Source organism: Rissa tridactyla, chromosome Z (assembly GCF_028500815.1).
Source record: "Rissa tridactyla isolate bRisTri1 chromosome Z, bRisTri1.patW.cur.20221130, whole genome shotgun sequence".
Classification (NCBI taxonomy): domain Eukaryota; kingdom Metazoa; phylum Chordata; class Aves; order Charadriiformes; family Laridae; genus Rissa; species Rissa tridactyla.
The window spans coordinates 77,318,273-77,337,724 of record NC_071497.1 but is presented as its reverse complement, the minus strand read 5'-3'; the positions used below and the strand labels follow the sequence as shown (position 1 = coordinate 77,337,724).

General features: G+C 41.2%; 1 protein-coding gene across 1 annotated transcript in view; it reads left to right on the top strand.

Moving 5' to 3' along the window:
* DNAI1 (dynein axonemal intermediate chain 1) overlaps positions 1-19,452 on the top strand; it is a 162,938-nt gene that overhangs the window by 6,321 nt on the left and 137,165 nt on the right. Inside the window, exons 3-9 of the mRNA XM_054186993.1 lie at positions 7,102-7,170; positions 9,011-9,109; positions 9,990-10,070; positions 12,901-13,027; positions 14,404-14,483; positions 15,249-15,407; positions 17,225-17,284. Of these exons, the coding sequence (XP_054042968.1) occupies positions 7,102-7,170; positions 9,011-9,109; positions 9,990-10,070; positions 12,901-13,027; positions 14,404-14,483; positions 15,249-15,407; positions 17,225-17,284 (675 nt within the window). The remainder of the gene's footprint in view (positions 1-7,101; positions 7,171-9,010; positions 9,110-9,989; positions 10,071-12,900; positions 13,028-14,403; positions 14,484-15,248; positions 15,408-17,224; positions 17,285-19,452) is intronic.

The window sequence follows — 19,452 nt, the reverse complement described above, 5'->3', positions numbered from 1 at the left end:
CCATTTTATAACTAAATAAAAAATAAAAAATTAGAGGAATTTCATTTGGAAACAACCCAAATACCCCATCTAAAAATACAGTTAGAAATGCTTGTTGGATAGGTCAGCAACAGGAAAACTTCCTGCTGAGGAACTTGATTTTACAGCTATTTGCGTGATGGCTTGTCTGAGTTAGAGGGAGCTGTGGCAAGGGAAAGGAAAATTAAATGGCATTTAAAGCATCACTTTTCAGCTGTTTCCTCTCTTCATATGTATCATCCTGTTGGATTACTCTTATCTTGGCTGTAGTCAATTTGTCTTATACCATAGTTGATGTCTGGCCCATGGAGGAATTTCTAGGTGTTGCTATCATAAACACATCCTGGAGGAACTGTCCAGGAAAGAAGTCACTTGAGTTTTCTATATGCTTAATTTAAGTATTATGACTGTTACTGGCTTACTGGCTTCTAATATCTTTTCAGTATGGAAGCTATGATAATCTGTTCATTTATTTAATGTAAGACAATCATCAGAGTAAAACATGTTTAGCATGCATAAATTCTCACTCTGCTATTTTTCGCTGTAGCAGTGGAGCACCTCCCAGGGTGGTCAGTTACGATGGTGACCTGGAGGTCAGAAATTCCTTTTAACTCTATAACGCCTCCTACCTGTTCCTTAGTTCCTTAGCAACACTGTCTCTTTTTTCCTAATATAAATTCCTTTTTATTATTCACACTTCTCTTCTGGGTTTTATTATTATTATTATTATTATTGTTATTATTATTATTACTACTACTACTACTACTACTACTACTACTACTACTATTGGCAGGGATAGTAGCACCATTTATTAGGAAGATTTAGGAAGACTGTTGATTCTTTCTGTAGTAAGACCACCTTCAGTTGCACACAATCACAGAATGGTTGGGGTTTGGGAGGGACCTTCAGAGATCATCTAGTCCAACTCCCCTGCCAAAGCAGGTTCACCTAGAGCAGGTTGGACAGGAATGGGTCCACGCAGGTTTTGAATATCTCCAGAGAAGCAAACTCCACAATCTCTCTGGGCAGCCTGTTCAAGTGTTCCATCCCCCTCAAAATAAAGTTTTTCCTTATGTTGAGATGGAACTTCCTGTGTTCCACCTTATGTCCGTTGCCCATTGTCCTGTCTCCGGGCACCACTGAAAAAAGCCTGGCCCCATCCTCTTGACACCCGCCCTTTAGATACTTATAAGCTTTGATGAGATCCCCTCTCAGTCTTCTCTTCTCCAGGCTAAACAGAACCAGGTGTCTCAGCCTTTCCTAATATGAGAGGTGCTCCATTCCCTTGATCATCTTTGTAGTGCTCCGTTGGACTCTCTCCAGTAGTTCCTTGTCTTTCTTGAACTGAGGAGCCGAGAACTGGACACAGTACACCAGATGTGGCCTCACCAAGGCAGAGTAGAGGGGGAGGATGACCTCCCTCGACCTGCTGGCCACGGTCTTTTTAATGCACCCCAGGAGACCATTGGTCTTCTTGGCCACAAGGGCACATTGCTGGCTCATGGTCAACTTGCCCACCAGGACTTCCAGGTCCCTCTCTGCAGAGCTGCTCTCCAGCAGGTCAGCCCCTAACCTGTACTGGTACATGGGGTTATTCCTCCCCAGGTGCAGGACCCTGCACTTGCCCGTGTTGAATTTCATCAGGTTCTGCTCCACCCAACTCTCCAGCCTGTCCAAGTCTCTCTGTATGGCAGCACAGCCTTTTCTGGTGTGTCAGCCACCCCTCCCAGTTTTGTGTCATCAGCAAACTTGCTGAGGGTACACCCTGTCCCCTCATCTAGGTCATTGATGAGTACCTTGAACGAGACTGGACCCAGTGCTGACCCCTGGGGAACACCGCTAGCTACAGGCCGCCAACTGGACTCTGCGCCACTGATCACAACCCTCTGAGCTCTGCCATTCAGCCAGTTCTCAATCCACCTCACTATCCAGTTTATATAGAATTTGCTAAAATGTAACTGTTTGGATTGAAATGTTCTTAGCTGGAGTCTGATTTAGGCTATACATTAAAAAAAAAAGTCTCTAGGTGCACACCACCACAAATTACTGAAAAGAAAATTGGTTCTGTTTTACCTCAAACCAGGACATTAAATACTAGTAGCAACTTATTGTCTGAACTCTGTCTATGCTTGTAAGCCTGGGAGGGCTTAAGTGAGGCAGGGAACCAACAAAAACCAAAGTGTGTCATTATGGAATTAAGCTGTGTATCATAGTGCCTGTGCCCAATGGGAGGAATTGAAGGTTGCCCCAGCAACCTTAATTCTCGCATTTTCTAACTTCTGAATGCTTCTCTTTGAGGTGCTAATAATAGTCTGTTAACTTATTTTTTTTTTGTAGCTAATTATGTAACAGCAAAAATGTGCTTGAATTTTAGACATGTGTATGGAGGCCAGTCGTTGTTGTGAGCATCTTGCTAGTGAATATACAATCATTATTTGATTCACAGTTACAGTTTATTTTTTATGTGTATTGCGGATGCACTTGTGACCTCTTTGCTGTTGTACAGACACTGTGTGATAAGAAAGAAAGAAACAGCTGTCAGAGCAAAAGGATTACATCTTAAATAATAGGTTCTGGATAACACATTGATACAGTAGAAGAAGAATGAGGAAGCAATGGCCATCGTTCTGACACATGGTGGCAGGACACCAACTACCTGGGTGCTATTGAGGACTCTTTACAGGTAATGTGGCAGAGAGGAATTTTAGGGAAAGGTATGAAGAAGGACAATGTACTGGCTTTGGAAAGATTTACAGGGAGCAGGAACTTGCAAAAGAAATAGCAAGAGGACAAAGCACAGACACACCAATAAAAAGGAATGTCAGGACTGCCTTTTTAAGCAAGTGGCGCAGCAGTAGACTTTGTGGTATTATCTGAATTAGGAGGCAAAGTAGATGATTTTGTATTCTTGACTGACCTGTGTTTGCTCCCTACCTTGCTTCTTGTAATAGTTTTAAACAGATCTACTAGTTTTAATGAGTGTTTCCCAGTGCTAATATTACCAAAATAGTAGGGTCTTATCTCATCTCTTCATGTTTGTGTCACCTTCCAGCTGGATTCCAACAGTTTTAGGTACTTCGGGATGAACCTTCCTCAGCGTAGGCTGCGGTAGTGTATACCTGCAGGAATGATGTTCGCATGAGAAAGGCTGCCTTCTGCTTTTTATAGTGACTTCTGTGGGGTATTGAATCAAATAGAATTGTAGTCTTTACCTTCACTGGCCAGAGTCCAGGATATCTAACAAATAAGACACTCAACTTTTGTTGTTGTTGAAGTAGGTCTCTGTGCTGTGAAGGATGGTTTGTCTAGGCAGGAGATGAGAGTTTGGCTGAAGGACCCTGGAATGAGCTAAGGACCAACACCTTCCTAGAGCCTACTACCACCTGCCAGACAAACCTGCGTTCATCTGCTCCAGGTATGGCTGTCCTGTCTTTGGGGAGCACATGTGGAAGAAAGCCCAGGACCAACACTGGTCAGTGCATGCTCCCATCTTCCCTCTTCAGGTTTAGCATGCTTTTGGAGTGGGCTGACTGTGTCCATACTATGTAGCACTTGGCCAAGGACCTGTGTGATACCCAAGTAGCCCTAAGGCATAATTGTTCAGGTTGGAGGGGGTGATTGGAATTTTTTTCGTTCAATATGCCAGAGATAAGAAGTCCAGTTTTATAACTGTCCTGCCAGTCATGTTCTTGCTCACTGCTGTGGGGAGCTGCTTTGCTTAGTTCCCAGGGAGCCCCGAAGCAAGCTGCCACAGTCAGGGAGTGGGATGCGGCAGCAAAGTAGGAATGAGGCAAACAGAGAAGGGCGGTAAATCCCACCAACTGATGCAATGAGACCCCTTCTGTGAATACCCTCTCCCAGTCTGGATATGGTGGTCTCAGCTACCCTTTGATAAAGGGTAAAAACATGCATGAGATCGAAATTAAGACTTTCAGAGCCCGGTTCTTTTTTTAAATAGTTTGTAAACTTTGTTACACTCAAAATCTTGTTTATGGGCAAAGAGGAGGCACACCTTATATATATAAAACTACGAATTTAATGTTAGCGTGACTGAAATATTAGTCTAAACATTATCATCAGTCCAGATGTAATTATTACAGAAAGTAAGAAGTACTTTCCTGCAAAAAATAATCATTAATAATAATAATAGTAATTAAATAAATTAAAATTTAAATAAATTAAAAATTAAATAATTAAAGTTGTTTCATGCAAGCTTATCATTTATACTCCTTTTCTGGTATTGTGCTTAGCCTTCTTCTGGTTCCCAACGTTGAAGGTTTCATTTTGCTGTTATTGGTGGTGCGGGTGGGGATGTCACGGCAAGTTGTCCGCATCTGGGGTCCTTCACTGGGGAGGATAAGTTGTCTATGTTGATGGTTTCTTCTTCACTCTAGGACCCCTGTGGAGTTTCTTTTATACTTTAGTTGACACACTTTCACATGTTTCTCTTTCTTCATTGGTCTGGTGTTCCATGTTACACCTGGTATTACTTTATATGATGCTTTTTAAGCGTGCTAGATATTATTATTTTATTTTGTTACCCCTAAACCCAGCTTTGTCCAGTTTCCCTGTCTGCAGATCTGCAGCTCTCTAACTGGCCAGTGGTGAGATGCTTACAGCTGCGGGGTTTCTGATGTCAAGCCTGTGCCCCATCTCTCATCATCCCCTGCCTGTACTCCTCTACACCACACCCCAGGTCCCCTTAGGGTCTCTCTATCATATCAGGCATGTACTATATCATTAAGTTACAGTTGTAAAGCCATGATGGTACCATACAAAGACAAAAGAAATAGAGCAAATTAGCCATAGGCCCCTGATTGACTAGAAAAATTGCCCACACACTACCCTACAAACCCTTTATAGTTTGTGGAGCAGGGCAGGGTTTGTGCTGCTTCCTTCCAGTGCGTTCTGACTCTAGCTTTTCTTCAGTGTCACTTTTGAATTTTGATACAGTTGCAGATAGTTATTCACAGGTGGCTCTTCAGATTATGTTAATTGAAATATGTGCAACTGCCAAAACCAATTACCCTCAGATTGCCTTGTCAATGCTTTAGCTGCTGCATAAATGCTTTTATAGACTCATTTACAAAGGGTAATAGCGAGTAGGCTTTGTTTCATGTTTAAAATTAAGAGTTTGATTTTGATTTTGATCTGAATAAAATTCTGCTCTGAAAATCTGTTTTAAGTTTTGTCGCTTAAATCACATCTAATTCACATGTAGCGTGCTCCTTGTAGGATAGGATGCTTTGCTGCCCATTGGCAGGCAATTACATGGGGGAGACAGGCCAGGTGTGTAATCCAGCAGTCTCAGTAGTGGTTGTGGCACTGGGGCTCTTAGGCTCTCTGCTTTGCTCTGCTACCTGCCTACTGTGGGATTATAAAGGAAATGTCATAACTCTGAGTCATAACAATTTCTATTTCAAAGTGAGGCGTATTTTCTAAGCATAGAAATGTATTTGTCTGCTCATTTTTTGTTGCTTGTAATATGTATCTTGTGGAATAGAAATAGTCCTTGACGCGTTGTTACTAATAGCAATTTTACATGGCTTAGCTTGTACAAAGAGAAACAACACTGAAAGTCACAGCCTCACATCTCTGCTACAGTTTGTCCTCTGAAAATATTTATTTTCTGAATTTTAATTGTCAAGTCTTAACAAGTAATGGGGCTTTAGAAACAAAGCATGGGGCTACTGGGTCAAAGTCATTATAGCTGTTTGATTGTTTAATACATAGGAAGCAGATGGTAGAAGTGAATATTTGATTTTCATAATGAAGGGGAATCATGAGAGGAGTCTAGGAATCTCCTGTGGACTCGTGCTTCTTAAGGTGTTCGTAAAGCTATGGAAAAGGGGATGAACAGCGGATAATGTGATAAAGCTGGTCTTTCCAGTAGAAGAAGTGGGAAAACCAGATGAAAACAGCAAGTGTAAGACTTAAAAAGCCAGCAGCTGTTCTCTGCATTAGCATGTAGTTGTACAATGGGATTCCTTGCTGTGGAAGTTGTATATGCTAAAAATGTGTGTGGATTCCAAAATGACTGAATAAATTTTTTTGAAAAGTGTTCACTGATATAAAACAAAAAGGATATAATTTCTGGTTCAAGTCCCTGGGGCAAGCTAAGAGGGCATCCTAGAGAAAGCTCCATAGATATCTGCTTTTAAATACTGTTGGAGAGAGGTAATTGGCTAGGTGAACCTTTGATCTGAGCTGAAAGGCACACTCTAATGTTCTTCTAAAGAAAGTCAATAAACCCATGGGAGCTTGCTGCCCCGCCTCTTCATTTTCCTTCCACCTTCTCTAATATCCCCTTCTTTCCTGTCACAAAGTCAAATGCTTTCTCCAAGTAACTCCTGTTCTTTTCTCATCCATCCCATCCAATGTTATCTGGGACCCATCCTGAAACCGTTCTTGACAAGATTTCTAATGTTGTCTCCTTTGTTTAATTTGTCAGCTGTATGTCTCTCTGCCTTCTGGGTTCTTGGCCGCATCTGTCCCTCAGCATCTTCTCAAAAGGATCCTCTTGATTTCTTCTCGTACTGTCTGTAGAGTTTTCATAACTCTGGTGCCCTTCTGTGTCCCTTAGAAATAGGGGGGAAGGCTCCCCGTAAACAACTATTTCACTGTTTTCCTTAAAGCCTGTCATAAAAAACTTTCTGTGCTGTGATGTGCTTGGGGAGGTTGGCAGTAGTTAACTTCCCAGCTGCTCATCAGTGTTTTCCATGGTTTTTCATCACTTGTGGCTTTGTGGGTTTGGATCTGGGGCAAGTGCAGCCTTTCTGTGTGTTTGAGTAAGGCACTAGAACCCCATGTGTGTGACATTTAGATGCCTCACAGTCAGTAACAAGGGTACAGCCTAGCGTTTCTTCATGCTGACAAACTGCTGTTTTGTTATGAAAGTGACTGCCTTTCATTCAAATGATTCATAGACATTCAAATGATTTATAGACTGGTATATTCAGCTTTTGAAACATACCACTGGAGCAAAAGTTAATAGTTAATAAGTACATTAAATTTTATTCTGTTTTAGTTAAATTAGGAAACAACATGCTTTGAAGGTTTACGTTCCGTATGTTCTCTCTTCAGGGCCAAAGTGGTCCTTCAGGAGGAAAGGCAGTGCAACCAAGGCCTGCTAAAGCTTTATCTAAAAAACGGGTAAGATCTACAAATCCACAAGTCTTAAAATATGTTTTTTCCTTCTTTTTCTATGAGATGCAAACTACATTCAGTTTGAACAATGGTTTGTTTTATGGAATTGGTAACATTCCAATTGATTTAGCAGTAAGGGGTTGCTCTAGATTTCCACTGAGAAGGGAATTACACTAGCAAGTTAGAATAAAAATGGCAGCTAAAACAAATGCACAATTTAGGTAAAATGCAATATGAAAAGATTAAAATAAAATGTTTGGGATGTAAATTCCAAAATATAAGCTGACAGAGACTGTGAGAAAATTGCCTGCTCAGTTTAGAAAATTCAAAAAATAGCCCATATTCACTTAATTAACATAGAAATACAAGCGTTAGAGAAAATAGCATTAACTTCTTGACTGTGAGCCTCAAGATAATGTTTTTACTGTCAGGCAAGTAAATGCTTAGAATACCCTATTTAACCTACCTTCTTCTTATTTAGCCCCATTGGAAAGGATGGAAGTAGAGTGTACATGCCTTTAAGCAGGCATGGTGATAAACAGCTTTTCACTTTCTCAGGACAAATCACAGTCTTGATAAACATTCCTCTTTTGACCCTTTGAAGATGAGAAGTTATTTACTTTTAAATGAAAAACATAAATAAAAATGTTTAAGCCACAACACTTTTTATCTGATTCGCTAGGGAAAACAGCCACTGAACTAACTGGCATTGAATTATGTATGATAAATGTCGTACAAGCAGGTGTTCATGTGGGGAGCATTAAATCACAAACAATTGTTCTGCTGTCACAGTCTCTTTTGTATCAGAGCGCCTGACCTTCCTTACAGCTTGCCTCACTTCAGCTCCCTTGGGGAAAAAAAAGGCTGCAGTCTGTGACTTTCCCTGAGTGCCTGGCATATGCAGAATTCTCTGTTACTTTCAAACGCTGCATGTTTTTACACAGCATTATGCTTTTTACCTTTGTGGCACGCTGCAGATAGCAAAGCTTTGCTGGGTCCAGTCTCTGTGTCTGCAAACAGCCTTCACTTATATCCTGGACTCAGCAGCAGCTCTGTATGGCTGTAAAGTTTAGCAGACCTGAGACAACTGTATTTAAAAGAATGACTGATTTATTTTAAATCAACCCATTACACATTTCAATCTGAGGGATAAATTTTATCTGGAGCAGTTAAAGACTTTAATCAACAACTTTGTGTTCTGGCAGTTTATCTGTAATGACAACTAATTGAAATCCATCCCTGCAGTGATTCATTTTCCTGTTAATAATATCATATCATGATATCAATGTAAGCCCAGGCCAAGGGGAGCATCTCTCTGTGTTGGGAGAATGCATACCTGCTGGCCTTTGCAAGAGAACGGTTAACAGTTCTCCAGAAGCTGCATCCCTGCAGCTGTGTATCTTGAACTAATATCTAAGTGTGGATTGTAGAATAGCACTTCAGAAGTAATTGCAGGTCCTTGACTTGTGCCCTTGAGTAATCCTAAAGTATGGTTCATTTGGGCGTTATATGGTAAAAAAACCCCAGAATTGCCAGCTTTTAAACTGAAATTGAAGTGGGGTTACTTGGGTTTTGTGGTTGGAGTTACTCCAGTTTTATTATAGGCCAGGATTTATCTTCAGATAGCTGCTCCTCCAACCCACTGAACTCTTGCTGGCAAGTGTAGCCATTCAACAATCCTCAGATTTGGGCCTGCCATTTGGAGTTATCTGCTCTGCTCAAAGCTCAGATGGGTGGGGAATGCTGTTTTTTCCTCCTTGCTCCATGCCTGGAGAAGTGCTGCTCTGGGAGAGAGAAGAACAGTCACAGTCTTGGTGCACTAATGCGCTTGTCGTTCCTGTGCTAGGATGAAGATGTCTCCACTGAAGCAGGAGAGGGGGCAGATGAATGTGTGGCTGCAAAGACTCTAGTCAAACCCCCAGATCAACTGGAGCTGACTGAAGCTGTGAGTAAAACCATGCCTGCAGTTGTAATAACATGTACAAAACTCCATAAGCCAAAGTCTACCTCTTACCTGTTTGTTTTGGAGGAAATTCTGCAAGAGTAAAACTCCAGTACTTGCTGAAGTAGAGTGTCTGCAGCATAAACTGAAATGGCTTTCGGCAAAAAAACAGGGAGAATGTGCTTTGAAACAGTGTTCTGGGATTAAGACAATGTAACTGCATGGAGTTGATCCAAGAGGGGAATGGGGCTGGGGCTTCCCTCAGATAAGGAGGACCCCAAAACCAACCCTGAGTTTTATGGCCATTTATTCCCAGCGTGGTTCAGTAGGATTGCGGTCAGTCACCCTTCCAACTGCAGTTGTTGCTGTCTTCTCACTGCCTTAAAAACTCTAGTATTTCTCCCTGTCCTCCAAGAAAGCCTCAAAAGGAAGCTATACGTACTTCCCCCCACTCGGGTAGTGAAAACAGTTAACACCAGTACTGTGTTATGTTCACAGTCATTGATCCTGCAAGCACTGCTGCTGAACTTACTATTTACTCTATTTTTGGACAATGTACTCTTCAAGACTCAGGTTGTCTTTCTTGCCCTATAGAATGCAGCTAGCATTTTTCAATAGCTTAGATAAGAATTAATATCACAACTAAAGAATTCAAGAAAGCCCATTGAAATACTTTGGTAGGAAATGGGATGACTGTTCTGGATTCCATTCTGAGCTAGTTTGGCTGCAAGCACTGTTTTTGTGGAGGCATCAACTGCACATGAGGTATCTGCAGTGAACTAAACATCATAGAACTGAGTGTAAACCTAGTGATTTTTGCATGCTGTGCTTTGTATTAAAGGTGGAGTTTTATTTATGATATTATTTTGTTTACATTCCAAAGGAATTAAAAGAGGAATTTACACGCATCCTGACAGCTAATAATCCCCATGCTCCCCAGAATATCGTCAGATACAGCTTTAAAGTAAGTGTGGCATGACCTGTAAAACCAGGATGAGATTTTTTGCAATTAACTGGTTTTGTGTTTTCCTTTTAACCAGGTAATTAACCAGGTAAATTTCCATTTATTGTGGCTTCATCTTGTTACATATTTACTGCCAAAGGTTCCTAAAGGGTTTTTGCAGAGGGTAAAAGTCTAAAAGCGTTGACGTATTTATTCAGAACTAGGATATAACAATTACTCAACGAGATCTGGCAGTGAACATAATTAGTGCAGCAAATCTCAGGCAGTAACTTTTTTTCCATTTTGTGGTGATTAGAGGAGAAAAGGCAATGCTTTACTCAGTCTGTAAGACAGTTATGCCTCGGTATCCTCACATCAAGATTCAGTTGTTTGAATTACAGGAGAGCTCAGAAACGTGCTTTGTCAAATCACTGACAAGCTCTATTCATGATGAGTAGGAGTGAGCAGGGGAGGGTGCATCAAAGACTGCCAGGAAACATCCAAGAGTCACACCTTCATATTTGTGTGTGCAGAGCATATGCTGCATTACTGTGGAGCAGCCTGCTCCTGCTAGCATGTACAGCCAGAAACACAGGCTGCTGCAGGGGGAGACTGGAATGATGGCTTTGCTTCCCACTCTTCCCTTGAAAGGTTTACGCACCCTGAAAGAAAGGACACAGGAACAACTCCTCCAGCTCTGGCATTGGATTATCCCCAACCTTAGGCAGAGAATAGAAAACCAGGTGAAATATTCCCTAGCCTGTCTCTTCTCTTGCTACTGTAACTAGTTTGACCAACCATTGCATGAGATCACCAGAGAAAGGAAATCAGTCTTGTGTGAGCAAATAAGGTCAGTTTCTCTTCTATTTGGAGTTGATGTTTTCCATATTTATGGGATAGAAACAGGTGATGAATGACCTATATAGACTCATAGAATGTTTTGGATTGGAAGGAGCCTTAAAGATCACCTCATTCCAGCACCCCTGCCATGGGCAGGGACACCTCCCAATAACTAGGTTACTCAAAGCCCCATCCAGCCTGGTCTTGAACACCTCCGGGGACGGACATCCAGAACTTCTCTGGACAACCTGTGGCAGTGTCTCACCATCCTCACAGTAAAGAATTTCTTCTTACTATCTAATCTAAATCTCCTGTCTTTCAGTTTTAAAACCATTGCCCCTCATCCCATGACTAGACTCCCTGATAAAGAGTTGCTCCCCATCTTTCCTGTAGGCCACCTGTAGGTACTGGAAGGCTGATAGAAGGCCACCCCGGAGCCTTCTCCAGGCTGAACAACCCCAGTTCTCTCAGCCTGTCTTCATAGGAGAGGTGCTCCATCTCTCTGATCATCTTCGTGGCCCTCCTCTGGACCCACTTGAGCAGGTCCATGTCCCTCTTGTGTATGTTGGACACCACAGAGCTAGATGCAGTACTCCAGGTGGGGTCTCATGAGAGCAGAGCAGAGGGTCAGAATCATGTCCCTTGGCCTGCTGGCCACACTTCTTTTAGTGCAGCCCAGGATGCAGTTGACTCTCTGTACTGTGAGCACATGAAGCCAGCTCATGTTGAGCTTCTCATCAACCAACACCCCCAAGTCCTTCTCCTCAGGGCAACTCTCAATCCATTCGTTGCCCAGCCTGTATCCATGTTTGGGATTGCCCCAACCCACGTGCAGTACCCTTCACTTGGCTTAGTTGAACCTCATGAGGTTTGACATCCCTTCCCTCCAGTGTGTCGACAGCTCCACACAGCTTGGTGTCATCGGCAAACTTGCTGAGGGTGCACTCAATCCCACTGTCCCTGTCTCTGACAAAGATGTGAAACAATGCCAGCCCCAATACTGACCTCTGAGGAACACCGCTTGTCACTGGTCTCCACTTGGACATCGAGCCATTGATGGCAACTCTTTGAGTGTGACCATGCAGCCAGTTCCTTGTCCACTGAGTGGTCCAGGAGCTCCTGGACAAACTCAAACAGAAAAAGGAAGCCTACAGAGTGTGGAAGCAAGGATATGTAGCCTTGGAGGAATACTGACTGTCTTGTAGTTCCCCAGGTCTTCCTTTTTAACTTTTTAAAAAATGGGGGTTATTTTTCCCCTTTGCCAGTTGGTGGAACTTCACAGGACTGTCATGACCTCTCAAATATGACTGATATTGGCTCAGCAACTTCGTTCAGCAGTTCCCTCAGAAGCCTGGGAATGTATCTAATCAGGTCCCATGGATTTGTTCCTCAGGTCCCTCAGATGATCTCAAATCTGATCTTTTGCAGTGGGTGATTCTTTGCTGTTGAAGCGTCTGTGGTCTGTAGTGGCTTCTGATTGCTTTTAGGTGCAGCTCAAAATCTCAATACACAGTTTGAGCCTAGGTGCTTGCCTGCACAGTACAGTGGTCTGCAAGCAAGTGCCTATCAAGCTAGCATCAAATAGTTGAATTGGTAGAGTGCTTATAACCTGAGCGTGGTGCTAAGAGCCTGTACTGTCTCCAGATCAGAGCTGCTCTCTAGATATGGTGCTGTTCTTGTGTAGGTACAACAACTCATTCGGCGATCTCAACACAACAGTATCTGAGGGAGCGCTGTGTAGTGGAGGTCCACTAGAACTATATTTAAACTCACTTGCTGTAGTAATGGTGGAGAACTGGAGGTTTCATGTTCTTGCTTTTTTTTTTGTTGCATTTTTAATTTACGGCTCTCAGTGTCCTGAGATATAAATACCTGCTGGAAGAAACACAGTGTAAATATGCCAATAATAATTTATCAGTATGGGTCTTCTGAGCTTTCGCAATTTAAGCCACACAGTATTTCTGGTTTAAAATATTTTCCCCACTGATTTTGTTGTTTTCTTCCTGTGTAGAAACGAGCATACAAGCCAGTAAGCTATGTGGATCAAATGGCAATTCACTTCTCTTTGAATGGAAATATGATACCCAAAGATTCAGATGAAGGCAGACGGCAGAGTATCAGATTAAGCATTGCAGCAGGTAGGTTTATTATCTGAAACAAAAATGATTTTCAGGTAGGTACTGGTACACCACTTATTCAACATGAGGGAATGATCATGCTTCATCACCATGGAATTGAAAAGCTCCTATTTTGGCTTGTGTCCTTCTCAGGAAACAAAAACAGAAAAAACAATCAGCCAGATGTTTGCCACAGTGCAGAAAACAGTGCATGCTTTTTGAGCCATGTGAACACTAACATTGAAATTTTCAGAGCTATTTAGTGTCATTTAAACATCTTCCACTACCATTAATTGGACATACATGTCTAAACTCTTTAGCCTGCTTTGAAAGTTTCAGCCATGATTTAAAGTATTAAAGCAGAAATGTTTGGAGGCTGGGTGATCATTCAGGAAACTATCATATACTTGACCAGTTCTTACACTCCTACCAGGACATCGACTTCTGGACAATGTGAGATACAAGATATTGACCTAGTTGGACCTTTGATCTAAGCTACTATCGCCATTCTTAGGTTTTCATTCAAAAAGACACCTTAATCAGCAGCTGAAAAGATCTATTGTTAGTAAAGAGTTCTAGGTTTGAATTTTCAGCAGGGAAAGGTGTACTGCCTAGTGATTTTTCTCATATTTCTGCAGTTTGTGAAAGGAGAAGTTGTGTCACAAAGAGTGTCTTTCAAGGTGGTAGCTGTCAGGCATGATGGTAACATTGGATAAACTCCTGAGATTAGTTGTCACTTGCAACTTCTGAGGGTCAATGTCTCTTTTATTTTACACTTAACAAAATACGCGTGTTGATTTGCATTAGGACAAAGTGCTGAATAGGATCTTCAATGCCATGAAAGCATGGATTGTTGTTGTTGGCTGTGCTTTTCGTAGGTTCCAAACCAGCTAGGTTGAAGCAGCCTGATGCTAGCATGACTACACACTCAAGGCTGCGTTTGGAATGTAGACATCCATCATTCTTTAACAAGACTAATGTATTCCTTTTTATCCATATAAAGAAGAACAAACCATGTTGTAACTCCTGTGTACCTTGAAAGTATTTTTCACGGTTGTACATAATTGCAGACATTTTTAGAGGGCAGAAAGGTCCAGAGCTGAAGGGATACCCAGAAACAAAGATACTCAGTTCAGAAGTGGATTTCAGAAGTTTGATTTGAGTCAAAATCAGATTTTTTATTTCATTCCAGCCATAATTACTGCAGTTTCATTCTAGTAATAACATTGTCTCCTTCTGAGGTTCACCTGGGGATTGATTGTTGTGTTGTCTAATGAGATATCAGTAGAAAAGGATACATCTGTATATTAATGCTTCAGAAGATAGAAGGATCTGCAGAATATGGGATAGTATGTCCTATTATCCTAGGCTTATTCTCTTATCCTTTCTATCATCAGAAAAGGCTCCTGTTGAGACTTCTGCAGTAACATCTGAAGAGGCAGAGATTAAAGATGAAGAAAGCACAGGAGATACTCAGGTAATTCTCCATAGTTGGCTGAGAGCTGTCCATTTTCTTTTTAATATGAGATTTGAAATTCCTTTATTACATAATGGGCTTGCCAAGAAGCTTCTGTGATTGATTGTTTTATGCCTGAGGTGTCTCTGCTGTAGTTGAGATCCTACAGATTTTACTGAACAGCTGGGGTCCTCCTGACATTTCTCCTGCTTGGAGAAGCTGTGTAGGGGGCTGACAGGTCCCTACACACCAGGTCTATCTTTATCCAGATATTATATCAAGATACAGTGTAATTTGCTGGGATCTGGAATATTCCTAGACAGCCTGTCCATTCCTGAAAGAGAAATTGGTGAAAAACAGTATCTGGAGAGGTGAAAGCAGCAGGCATAACTACATGAAATAAGCAGTGCCCGGATTTAAAGGCCTAGAAACGAAATGTCTAGCAAGGAAGTGAAAACACAGGGTAGTGGGACTCTAACAGAGTCTTCTGGTCCCCAAGTCCGTTTTATCAAAGGCAGTCATGCTATATTATCTCATTCATTTCAGGCTTTGTTTTAAAGTAACTTCAGTTCCTGTTTTTACATATTCCCATTTAGATACCATTTCAGAACCTCCTTGCTCTAATTGCTGGAAGTCTCCTAATTTCTATCTTAAATGTTGAATGTTCAATTACACTCTCCTTCACTAGGCAGCAGAAATCCAGTAGTCTAAGAAGAAGTGCTTCTGAAGAAGGAAAGAGATGTCTAGTTTTTTCAGGATTGGAGTCACTGCTCTCTTTTCTTGCAGGCTGCAGAAGAGGAAGAGGCAGAAGGGTCAGGAACAGCAGAAGCAGCTGAGGCAGCAGAGGTAGAAGAGCCTCCTCCCCCAAGAGTGAAGGAGCAGAAGCTTGCAAACCAGTTCAACTTCATTGAGAGAGCTTCAAGGACTCTCAACAACCCTATGCGGGTATGTTGCTATTTCCTTCAGTGACTTAGAGAATCTTTCCTTTAGGAGGGCATGTGGATCATCTGTATTTGTGTCATATCCTGTGATCTCTGTAGATACTGTTAGGAGAAAAAGACAGTGTTTTACTATGGTAAATTTTTTGGGGTTATGAAAATGGTGATAGAAAAATTCTTGCCTCGTGGACTCTTGGACAGCCTATGTGAAGTTTTGGTGCTACTGTAAATCCTTAAACCTCTGCTTGGATATAACATTTTTCATGTCTATTTTCTCATCTAAAAAAGCAGAAAACGATGGTTAGGGCCATAGCTGAGAGCTTGGAATCCATGTATTCTATCTTCTTTTGCCACAGAGTCCCTTTAAGGCCTTGTACTTCAATTCTTACCCATGAAGCAGAAGTTTAAGTGCTCCTTTATCCTATTAAAAGGATAAAGGTATTTACCCTACTGTTAAGCAAAGGTATTACAGTAGCAGACCCATGTAAGTATGACAAATCTTTGCTGCTGCTACATGGTACATCTTCATCCCACTCTGTGCATGCACTTTCCAATCTCTACAGACCCAAGACCTTACATTCCGTCCCTGAGCTCTTTGCTGAGCCTGCAGCCATTCCCAGCGAGTTTGTCTTCACAGGGCCTCCTCACTGAAAAGTACCAGTGATGTTGGTCCCCAGCTGAGTGCTCAAAAAGGAGCTTTCTGAATTGGAGATACAAGTTTCGGAGAGAAAATTCTCTTGTTTTCCTTGCTGCCCTGGAATCAAAGTATATACAGCTTCCCCAGAGAGCGTGCCTGCCTTCTTGCAGCCATTACACATAAAATGAGATGCTATTACATCTCATGGTCTTGGAGAAATCTAAGAGTTACTGTGTTGCTGGAGCTACTATGTCCTAGAAGGAATACTATCTCTGCTCACTGGTAGAGACGGAGAGTCTCAGGAGAGTTTATTCAACAGTGGAGTGTTTACTGCAAAGTCTGAGCTAAGATTCTGAATCTTCCAAAGATCCCTGTGGAGGCCGCAGAATTTTTTATTTCTCTGCCCCCAGATCTGCATATTTTCTTCACATTGATTTCACTGGGAGAGGCTTGCGTGCCTCTGTGATTCTGCCTTTGAAAGCAGAATATAGATCTTAAATAGCTGTGAAGTATTGCTGTGTACATTCTGTACAGGATGTGCAGTTTCCACCTCTGAGACTGCTTCATTTCAGAGGTCAGTGAAATGCTACAGGCAGCTTCTTAAAAATGTCCTGACACAACAGCTTTTTGAAAGAAAATGCTGTTCCAGGAAATGAAAGTTTCACAGAAACATTCATTTATTTCAGAATGTTGATGTAAGGGTGATAAAAATATTATTTCAGTAACATCAAATGAATTGTTTGTAGGTTATCATTCTGTTCAACTTTCTTGTTTTGACTGCTGTACCCAAGTGAGTTTTTAATATATAGGTCAAAACTTCTCAGATCTGCTAGGGTATCATAACTGATCCCACAACTGGTAGAGGAATGTTTCAAATGGTAGAGGTGAAACAGACCACTCCAACTCCTTCAAAATGAAATACTGAATTTAAATATTTTAAGTATGTTGGAAAAAAATCAGAAGGTCTTGTGGACCTTCTTTTGGTCCACAAGAAAGTCTGTTTTTAGTTGCATGATCACTGATAATGTTTGTGCACTGCTCTGGGTGTCATTTGGATGTTGAATCAATCTTAGATCAATATTATTCTAACTACCTGCTATGAGAAGGCTGTTTCCACAGCTGGACTGTGTCACTGCAAGGAGTTTCAATGCAAAGATTACACTTCTTTATGCTTTTTCTTCATTCAGGAAAGAGCATGTCAATCGGAACCTACACCTTGTAAAGATTTCTCAGCCACTGCTAACCAGGTATATCCTTTTTACTTTTAAAGTTTTTTAGAGTATATTTAGGAAACTCAGATGTGAAAAAGGACAAACTGAATTTGCTACATTTGCATTCCTTGCAGTGGAATGAATTCCCGTACTGTGGCTTTGATCTCTGGTTTAAATCTGAAAGCAAGCTAGTGTGGCCCTCATTTCTGCCTTAATGGGTGAACTTACTAATGGTTTATATTTCTAAGGTCAAGTGTCTCTGTTTAGCTGCTTTTAATTGATCTACCACTTACCAGCCACTCTGCCCAATCTACTTTAGAGTCTTAAATGAGTGGAAATGGGGAAATGACAGTATGAGAATGGTTCTGGACTCAGCAGGAGATGGGCTGCAGCTGAGCTGTGCAGGAACAGGGACACAACTGCAACTGCCTCTTGCAGGCACTGACTTCTCTGGAGACCCAGCTGTCTTTGAGGTGGGGACTGTCCTGTTGCTGAAGGCCTTCCATCACTGTGTGGTGAGTGAGCTGGGTATTTAGGGGAGCTGTAATCCAGCATTCAATACCTGGTCAGCTGCAGGACACCTCCATCAGCTGATCCCATCAGAGGCAGGTTCAATGGGGTCTCAATTGCAGGAATAAAATAACAAAAAAGCACTTAGGACATGTCTGTGTGCTAGCTTTGCTTTGAGCACTGTGTTTAAGAGAGTGGAGACCTCTAAAGATTTTGTACAGCTGGGAATTTACAAGGATTCATGGAGTTTTTGGGAGTGTTGTTAAGAATTTGATATATGCAACATTGTGTTTTTTACTTTGTCTAAGGTTAGCTGTATGCAAAAGCAGGTTTCTAAAGCCCGAAGCTGAACCCAATGAGAAGTACAGTATAAGGAATGTAGAAGGCCCACTTTAAACCTGTTGCAATAGACTTAGCTCTGTTTTATGTAGTGGAAATGTCCTGTTTATTCATGATGCAGAACTGTTACAGAATTGTTATACAGTATTTTCTCCATCTCTTGAAAATGTAAAAAAAATATAATAATATTTTGCAGGACATTTTACACATGAAATATGCTATAGCTTTCTTTGGAAAGGGAATCCAGACATTTCTTCTGATTGGTTCTCATAGGTATTTACAAAATGTATTTATGTTTGTCACTGTTGCAAGCATTATTTTAAAACAGTGTACCAAACTGGTATTGAAAATACTGTTTGGTTACCAGTGTACCATGGGAACACCCAGAAGAAAGTATAAGGTAATGGCAGCAACTTCAAAAATGTGGTTATAGGAAAGTGTTGGGGGGGGAGCAAAGGTGTCTCTCTCAAGCTGAAAACTGTAACCCAGTCTGTTCCTGAACTTGCAATCATAGAGTAATTGGCCTGAGATCTTCCCTCTGTCCAGCTGGCCTTTCCTTTCATTTTTTTCTGACAGTGAGGCGACCTGAAAGTTAGAGAGAACAGAGCTATTTAAGATAATCAGGCTGTTGCTAAAATTTTGCATTAAATGTTTGAAAACTAAGAGGGAAAGTTTTCCCTTGTTTCCCTTTTATTCTGTTGAAAATTTGAGTAGATATAAAATAATATTTTAATGCAGGCTCTTTTTTTGTCAACTGTTTTTCATTCTTGTTCGTCCTTAAGCCCATAATTTCCTCTTCCCACGTTTTCTGTTCTGCTCCTTCTCCTACACTTCTCATCATGTCTTCTTTGCCCTTTTCCTGTTGTTTGTAACATCTTTCCACCTCATTTCTGCCTTCAAATTTACAACACAATGCAGTTTTTTTGCTAAAGTTTCTGCTACCTTTCTTTATTCCAGTGTTCTACACTGTATTTTGTGTTTAAATCGTACTCCCTCTCCTAAGCTGATGTGTCAGAAATAGATTGCCTTTTGTTTTGTTCTGAAAGTAATGTACCTGCTTCAGATACAATACTAGAACTCCAATACTAATCAATAATTCTTAAGCAGAAAAAATATTTTTGGTTCTACTCTAGTAAGACATTCCTGGCATGTGGCATAGCAAAAGATCTAAAACTGCTCACAGTTTCCATTTGATCATATGCTGTGGAGTTGGAGTCCAAGATTTAAATTGTGTTAAGCAGCTACAATTTAATTTTCCAACACCACATGAGAAATGTCATAAAGCAGATGTTTAATGCATGTTTCCTATTAAACACTGGTAAATTAGCCAAACAGAAAGTCCTACAAAAAAGATA